Source organism: Salvia miltiorrhiza, chromosome 2 (assembly GCF_028751815.1).
Source record: "Salvia miltiorrhiza cultivar Shanhuang (shh) chromosome 2, IMPLAD_Smil_shh, whole genome shotgun sequence".
NCBI lineage: Eukaryota > Viridiplantae > Streptophyta > Magnoliopsida > Lamiales > Lamiaceae > Salvia > Salvia miltiorrhiza.
This window is the reverse complement of record NC_080388.1, coordinates 59,166,637-59,175,737: the sequence shown is the minus strand read 5'-3', so window position 1 is coordinate 59,175,737 and position 9,101 is coordinate 59,166,637. Positions and strand designations below refer to the sequence as shown.

The 9,101-nt window shown below is 35.4% G+C and overlaps 2 protein-coding genes across 2 annotated transcripts; one reads left to right on the top strand and one right to left on the bottom strand.

Annotated features, from left to right (window-relative positions):
* Window positions 1–1,015: 1,015 nt before the first annotated feature.
* On the bottom strand, window positions 1,016–1,834 carry LOC131009811 (uncharacterized). The gene has a single exon (XM_057937218.1). The coding sequence runs from the start codon at window positions 1,832–1,834 to the stop codon at window positions 1,016–1,018; it is 819 nt and encodes a 272-aa protein (XP_057793201.1).
* Window positions 1,835–5,007: 3,173 nt separating this feature from the next.
* Window positions 5,008–8,492, top strand: LOC131010685 (proteinaceous RNase P 2-like). The gene is made up of 7 exons (XM_057938343.1): window positions 5,008–5,617; window positions 6,000–6,392; window positions 6,742–6,843; window positions 6,944–7,116; window positions 7,610–7,730; window positions 7,964–8,032; window positions 8,228–8,492. The coding sequence occupies exons 1-7, from the start codon at window positions 5,108–5,110 to the stop codon at window positions 8,357–8,359; spliced, it is 1,500 nt and encodes a 499-aa protein (XP_057794326.1). The 5' UTR covers window positions 5,008–5,107; the 3' UTR covers window positions 8,360–8,492.
* Window positions 8,493–9,101: the final 609 nt, after the last annotated feature.

Genomic DNA, 9,101 nt, shown 5'->3' with positions numbered 1-9,101 from the left:
TTCCGTGATTTTTATTTGTTGCTGTTTGAATTTTATTTTAATTAAACCTTCTTCATATTCGTTGTCTGTCTACTGTAATAGTTTGTTTAGGGAATAGCTAGAGTTATTTCGTTGTGTCAGTCCATAAGGATACGATACTCGATTGCTACATATATGCTACAATTACACTGTGTTAGTTGCAGTTTAGTTGCTAAATAAATTAGTGATCAATCTGCCAATGAGGATACGATACTCGATTGCTACATATATGCTACAATTACACCGTGTTAGTTGCAGTTTAGTTGCTAAATAACGTATTCGCGATATATATATACCGCACGAAGTCAGCGGTCGCTGGAAGCTATCCCAACGCTCAATTAACTCCAGTGAGCGCTGGGATGTGTAGATTTCAAATCCGTAAAAATCACGTCAAATTCTTGTTAAAATCCGTTCAAAGTCTGTACAGATTCTGTATTAGAATTCTAAAATACATGAAAAATATGTGTGAAATCTGTAGATTTCTAAAATCCATAGATTTTAAAATTTATAGAAATTCCTGAAGGACACTCCCCTTAATTTCCAATTCGTTATTTGGATTAATGGACCAATTTTGGCCCGTAAATATTTTGTAGTCACTTTGAGCCCAACAAAAATAAAAAGTACTAAGAGCACCTCCAATGGTAGTGTCTTAGAGGGGTGTCTTAGGAGTGGGCCCCACCTACGACACACTCCTCTCCAATGCATTGTGTCTTAGGTGGGTGCTTAAATCCTCATTTCCACAAAATTCATATTTCTACACTTTTATTTTAAAATTTCTAATTTCATTAAAAATAAAATTGAACATTACAATAATTAAAATAAAATTAAAAACATAATTAAAATACGATAATAAAATAAAAAATACATAATTTCCTAATTTAAATAAGCCCTCGACGCTTGAGCACTTCTTGGACTAGGTGGTTGTGCAAGGCCAATTGTGCCTCCGTCATACCCATCGTGTCCTTGTTCAAGATCTTCATATCCATCTCCTTCCGTTTCATCTCGGCTTGCATTTTTTGACCTTGGCGATTTCCCCCGTTTTGAGAGCATGCTCCCTCATGCTTTCAGCTACCTTCTCGAGGGCGTCGGAGAACGTCGAACCTCCTCCCGAAGACCCTTCTCCCTTCTTCGCCTTGCCCTTGTCTCGCTTTGCCGCTTTTTGGCCTTGGGGTCTCGTCGTGACACTCGGCTCCGAAAAAGTAGTGGTTGCTCCACCATCGGAGCCCTTCGACTTTTTTGTGGAGTGGACATCTCCGGCTTGCGACGTGAATCTTTGGCATTCACGAAGCACTTTCCAAGCTTTGACGTAGGAGAATTGCTTCTTGAAATTCGCCTCGAACATCGTCTGGGCTTGTTGGAAGATTTGATAGTCGCTCATACCACTCCCCCAATTGTCCTTGCAAGTGTTGTAGAAGCCCTCGAAGAATTTCGTCTCCTTTTGGACACGGGCGAAGTGGGACTTGAGATGATCCGGCTTTCGCGGCGGCGCTCCCGACGTATTGAGCGCGTTGAACTTCTCGGCGATTGCTCCCCAATATTGGAGCAACTTTTGGGAGGTCCCCAAAATAGGATTGTGGGTTGCCTCCGCCCACAAGATTGCCATGAGCTCGGACTCCTCGCTAGAATATGCAGTGCGGGTGCCCTTGGCTTTCGGCTTCACCTCCTCCGGCTCTTCTTGGACGTTGGCGTTCGCCGCCGGCGTGGGAACATTTCCCGTAGCCAAGACATTGGAGGCTTGTGAAAATGGAGCAAACCCCATCATTGAAAGCCTCGATCCGCCTTGTTGCTCGAGGTATTCATCGAATTCACGATCCATTCAAAAATGTAGAAGAGAGAATTGTTGTTGGGAGAGAATTGTAGTTGAAGATATTGGTGAATTTGAAAGAGTGGAAGAGTGGTATTTATACAAGGGGAAAAAAAAAAAAATCAAAATAGCCGTTGCTTGGAACGGTCGAATTTTTTTTTTAAAAATTAAATTGGGCGCATCCGAAGGATGCGCCATACTCCTTCGCCGCTCGCCCCGGGTCTTTCCTTCGACGCTGCCTCGCATCTGGCCGGGTCGCCAGTACGCACGCCGCCCCCTCGCCCTGCGTCGATCCAGCGCTCGCAACGAGCACTGGAGATGCTCTAACAGCATAACATTCAAACAAATAAAACCTAAATCCTACGCAGCTACGCCGCTTCTCTGCTCTCTCTCTCTCTCTCTCGCATTCTTCTCTTTGCCGCTCTCACTCTCTCTCGTCTCCGGCCTCTCCGTGCCGCCGCCCTCGCCGACTCGCCCAACCTTCCCCGTCGCCGGCTTGCCCAACCCCACTCGTCTACCAGTCTCCCTCATCTCTCGATGTGCCGCCACCCTTGTCGACTCGCCCAGCCTTCCTCATTGTCCCGAATCACCCCGCCTCTTCCGCCTTGCGTCCGCAGCAGTAGCCTCTGTCAAACAGGTAATAATACTCCCTCCGTCCGCCAAGATTATGTAAAAATTACTATATTTGGCGTCCGCCAAGATTATGTCACTTTACTTTTATGGCAATGGTCCCACCATCTTCTTTAATATTTTATCCTTACTAACACTCTTTATTTACAAAAAAACCACTCAAAATTCAATCTCAACCACACATCTCATAAAGTGGTGGGACCCTTTCTCCACTACATCAAAATCATCACCAATTTTATTAAAACCCGTGCCCAAGCAATTTTACATAATCTTGGCGGACGGAGGGAGTATAAAGCCAAAAGCAAAACACACTGCTTCTTCTTCACAATACCTTTTTATTTTTCTACGTTGATTTCTCTTCACTTCTTCATCAGCTCGATCGATCCGCTGTCGTTGCGGTCGAACTAATCGGCCATAACCACTGACCACACTCTTCCTCCATATTTATCTGCTCGTCTCTCCCTTGATGGGAATGATTGATAATTTCTGAGGCTGAACTGATTTTGATATTTATATTGAATAATTTCTTGAAGCCAAATAGATGATCATTTATGGGAATGACAATTGAACTTATAGTTATATTGATTCATTTTTTGGAACCAAAGTATTGGGTTTGGATATTAACCATGTAAATGTGGATGAATAGATTTAACCATTATATAGGTATAATGGTTAGAGTTGGCTGCACTTGGCTTTTATATATACTAGTATGTGCCCAATACCATCATCGAAATTAAATGATAATTTAAATAAATAAATACAAATATTAAACATAATTTATATATAAGTAAATACAAATATAAACAAATATAAATTTCATCTTTGTAGTTGCATTAAGTTGTTATAGTAAAAAATATAAATAGTACTAAGTTATAAAAAAAGATATAAATAGTAAAATATAAAAATAATATATAGTAAAATAGAATAAATATGAAAAATGAATCGAAGAGAAAGAAAGAAGTCAAGAACGGTGACTTAAAAAAAAACTGAGAAATGAGAGATAGAGGAGAGAAGAAAAAGGAGAGAAAAAGAAAACTGACTTTAAACTATAATAATTTATTGGTTTTAAATTTATTTTTTATAATTTTTTTTATCAAATTAAAGATATTATCATAATCATTAATTTAACATTTATATTGAATATTTATTTATAAATTAAAGTTAATATTTTTAAAAAGAATTAAAACTAAAACATATAATAAAAATATTATGTGAAGATTATTAGAAAATAGGATATATGAAAAATTATGGCCTAATGGGATGGCAGTTAGTGTATGTTTCAAATATTGTTGGCAAGTTTTTTAAATACTTAATTTCATCATCTTTAATTGAATTTGTTTATAAAATTGCATTCAAATCAATTTGAAATTGGAAACTCTCTTTTTAATATAGTATAAATATAGACGTGCATTTTATATATTGTTTTATTCTCAATAATGCAGTAATGTGTATATTAAATGTTACATCATATAGATAGTACAATATAACCCACCAAAAAATAGTATAAATATGTACATAATGAAAAACTAAATATTTTTAAATTGTGGAAAAATCACAACACTACGTAGATTCGTGTATTTTCTAACAATTTTCAAAAGTATTGAAAAACTAAATTACACTCAAAGTTCGTTTACTTATAAACGTCATAAACCTTTTTTTTTTCGTTGGGATGGATGGAGTACGTTTTAAAAGGGGTTATTGCCAGAAAATACATATAGTTTGTCAATTTTCTGGTTTATAGCATGACCTTATAATTTGACTAAAATATACATCAATTTTCAATCTAATCACAATTATAACATGACTTTATAGTCTGACCATAAAATACATCAAGTTTCAATTTATTCTCAATTATAACATGACCTTGTAATTAATTTAGTATAATAATATCAAAGTTTAATATTAAATATTTTTAATTTTCTTTTCATCTCACAATATACTATATATATACATATATATTTGATAAATATACATCTATATGTAAATAATATATTATTTACTTTTTAACATAGTTTCTATTATATATGTACCTAAATTATTTATTGGTACTAATATTTTATAATTTCATAATTTAAATAAATAAATACTTATTATATATGTATATATTAATAGAATATTAAAATTAAATTTATATATATATATATATATATATATGCATTTGTGTGTTGAATATATATATATATATATATATATATTGATAGTTTAAATATATATATATATATAATGAAATAATTATTATAAAATAATTAATCATCTAACTTAATTTTTATAAAAATTAATCAATCAATTAACAATATTTTATACATAACAAGTTAATATGAATAAAATAAATATTAATACATCTATGATGAAAAATAATCTAAATAAGGTCATGTTATAATTGAGAATAAATTGAAACTTAGTATATTTTCTGGTCAGACTATAAAGTCATGTTATAATCACGATTAAATTGAAAATTAATGTATTTTCTGGTTAAATTACGAGGTCATGTTATAAAGCAGAAAATTGACAAACTATATGTATTTTCGGGCAATAACCCCTTTTAAAAATATGTTTTTCATGTTTAGTTTTTTTAATTTATTTTTCGAAATACACCATAATGTATCTTAATCCGAACATACTGTAGGGTTTTGACATACTTCTCGTAGCGACGCCATGAGCCACCAGAACACACGGCGGAAGAAGCAGAAACTGACGCCGGAATCGCAGTTCCGGTCTACACTTGATCAGTGCTCCAAATCGAAGGACCTCTCCGCCGCCATCTCTCTCTATGAATCCTCCGCACATCCAACCCTTACTCTCAACAATCTTAATTCCTTCCTTTACATCTGCTCCGAAGCCCTATCAGACCCGAATACGTGGAAACCCGCTATCGACTTTGGGTTCAAGCTGTTCCGCAACCACAACAATGAAAACCTCAAGTTAAACGAGGCGACACTCACGGCCGTGGCCCGGTTGGCCGCGGCGAACGGCGATGGAGATTACGCGTTTGAGCTCGCGAAAAGCGTGAAGAAACATGGCGTTGCGCAGAAGCTTAGGACCTTCACCCCGGCGTTGAATTGCTTTTGCAGTGCTGGAGCGGCTGATAGGGCTTATGAAGTGGCGGAGCATGTGCTTTCGGCGGGGCTGCAGCTGGAGGAACCTGAGCTTGCGGCATTGCTGAAGGTTTGCAACTCTTTCTGCGGTCCACTTATGCTTTAACCTCTAATTTTTTGAAATTGTTAGTTTTAATATATTTTTTTCTCAATTGGTGAAATTCATTTGCATTATTTCGAATGAATTTGTGTAATGTTTCATTCACTTAATTCATCGACTTGCTTATTCTAAAAATTTTATAATGTATTATGCTGTGTTTTAATTTTCTCCCCTCTTTCTAAGTTTGATACGAGAGCTTAAACTTCCTATGTTGGTTTACATGTGTTATTTCTTTTACTTTGCTGTTGGCTCGTGTTTAAGTTTCTTTTGTTAAATGAATGTAGTAAAACATATTAGTGTGAGGAAGTCATGGAGTTTCTTGAATTGATGAATCTGATATGTGTTTCTGAAGGTGAGTGTCGAGACGGGGAGGGGGGATAAGGTTTACGAGTATTTGCACAAACTGAGAAGGGTAGTAAGGGGGGTTGAAGAGTCAACAATGGCAATCATAGAGAGTTGGTTCAGAGAGAAAAAGGCAGCTGATGTGGATTTAGTTAGTTTGGATAAGGAACAGATCAAGGAAGCAGTTGCGAGGAATGGAGGTGGGTGGCATGGACTTGGGTGGCTCGGGAAGGGCGAATGGGTCCTGCAGAAAACAAATGCTGCCTCAAATGGAACGTGTTGTGCCTGCCGTGAGCAGTTGGTTTGTGTTGATACCGATACAGCAGAGACTGATAAGTTTGCACAATCAATTGCTTCTTTAGCCATGGAAAGGGAACATCAGTCAAATTTTAAGGAGTTTCAGGTTAGATTGTTAATTTTCTTGTTTAATCATCAATTTTCGTATTTTCTTTAATGCAAATAGAGAAGCTGGCCCTGTCATATTCTTCTACCAGTTCATAAGGTGGTTGTCTTCTTGCATGTCAGTGCGAAGTGGTGAAGTATAAAAAATACTATCTTTTGACTCGTGCTTGATTGATAAATGAGGTGCTTCAAGAAAAAATTATCTTGTGATTCATGTCTAACTTGTAATTTGTATCAACCAAAAAGAGTATAAGTATGGCATTGATCTGCATTCTTTTATTTACAAGTTTGACAAAAGAAGTCCTGTGTAAATATCTTTGGATTCTGATTTTCACCTATTTATTTTTAAGGAGTGGCTAGAACAACATTCTGGATATGAAACTCTGGTAGATGGAGCAAATGTTGGACTATACCAACAAAACTTCGCACAGGGTGGCTTTAGTATCACACAGGTTCTAAAATTTGAGTTTTTCTTTCATGTCATCTCCGTTGAATAAATTATTCAATAACGTAGACATTACTCACTATTCTTCTCATTTTCTCATAGGGCAGCTTGATGCTGTTGTGAAAGAAGTACATAGAAAGACACAGAAACAACCACTTGTTGTGTTGCATAAAAAACGTGTGCGCTCACTTCTTGAGGATGCTTCTAAAAGAGAGCTCATTAACGAGTGGATTGATCAAGGAGTGCTATATGAAACACCATATGGATCAAATGATGATTGGTAAATATGACCCTGTAAAGGGTACATCTCATATGTTTGTTCTGGCCTTTTATATATAGATATAAGTCACATCTTGGTCATACGTTATCAGTTTCTACCATGCTGTTATGTTTATTGAAAATTATGTGTACATTTGCAAGAAAGTATACTTTGCCACATATTGAAAAGTGAAAACCACTATAGGAAAATTAAAAAAAGGTAATGGGTTCTAGTATGGCTTTCTCTTTGGCATATGATTGTTTGATAGACTATATATTAAGGATTTTTTGTTATATGGAGAAATTATTTTTTCAAATCTTGAACTAATTTATACATTTGGTATTTTACTTCATCTTTTGCTTTAACTGCTCCATATCTGGTAGTTGCTATTTTATAGTCGATCTTCTATGCCAATGCAGGATATTCATAGTACATGTTCCGACAAAATCTTCAATTAAGTGTATTTTAAGTTGCCTTTTGTTGTGTTTGTGACATTTCATTTTCAATAACACAGGTACTGGCTTTATGCTGCTGTGAAATTGAAGTGCTTGCTAGTGACAAACGATGAAATGAGAGATCATATTTTTGAGCTTATTGGCAGCAATTTTTTCTCGAGATGGAAGGAAAGACATCAGGTGGAAATTGTTCTCTTTTCCTTCATGTGTTCTTGCTTTTCTTAATGTCTATAATAATTTGGCTTATATGAATCCAACGTGTGTACGGGCCACCATTGTTTAAAATCTGATAACTCTGGGTTATCTGGCTTGTGGAATTGGTTTGCTGATGCTGTTAGATTCACTTATCTCACTAACTTTTACATCTTGTGGTAGTCAGCGACTGATATCCCACTTTCTGTATTGTATTGCAGGTGAGATATACATTCTTAAAAGGCAGTCTAAAGCTTATTATGCCGCCTTCTTATTCCGTCATCATCCAGGTACTGATACAATTATAAAGATTTTGTATCTTTGATGTCACTTTTTATATAATACGACGAACATTATGTTTCTTGAGGTAGTACTGCCAAGATGCTTAATGATTGTCATCAAACTTATTTCCATGTACAATGTTAAGTGAGGATTAATATTTTGAACCTTTATTATCAATGCTTTGACATATTTTTATGTTACAGGAATCTGAGAAGGGATCATGGCATATACCCTTAGCTGGGGAAATTAGTGACGAGTCTTCACGAACATGGCTATGCGCGACACAATCATCAGTCGGAACCAAGAACATGGTAACAACTGTGACAGTTTCTTGAAATATTTAATTGCATACCCTCTTCTTACAAATAGAATCGATGATAATCATCATTCGCAATTGTGACTTTAAATGGATTGGAAATGATAACTGATAATGGATAAGTTAATTACCAAATCAATATGTTTTGCTTATGCTTTGAATGGCTCTCAGTGTAGTGAATTCGTATATTTGTATTCTTATTTATGTGTGTATTTGCTTTGCATTGGTTTGGACAGTTAACTAGGTATATTTCTGTTTTACTTAGAAACTTGAAAGAAAAATGCCAAACTAGAAAGTTGAAGATGCCAACTTGATACATTAACACAATTTATAAATTGCTACAATCTGGAAGTAATATATGATGGGTTTAATACTCCCTTCGTCCCATTAATAATGGCTCACTTTCCTTTTTAGTATGTCTCATGGATTATGGCATGTTCTATAAAAAGAAATCACTTTCTCTCACAAAAAGTTGTGGGTTCCATCATTTTCTAACACTTTTATCCTTAAATCACTTTTCTTATTAATAACCGTGCCCAAAAGTAATAAGCCATTATCAATGGGATCGTAGGGAGTACAAAATAATGAACGAATATGTAGATAAATCTTATTACAGTTTTGTAGATTATCGATCAATTGTTTCTGCGGAATGTGAGTGTTGAAGAAATAATTTTATGATTATCGATCAATTGTTTCTGCGGAATGTGAGTGTTGAAGAAATAATTTTATGACTATCGATCAATTGTTTCTGCGGAATAGAA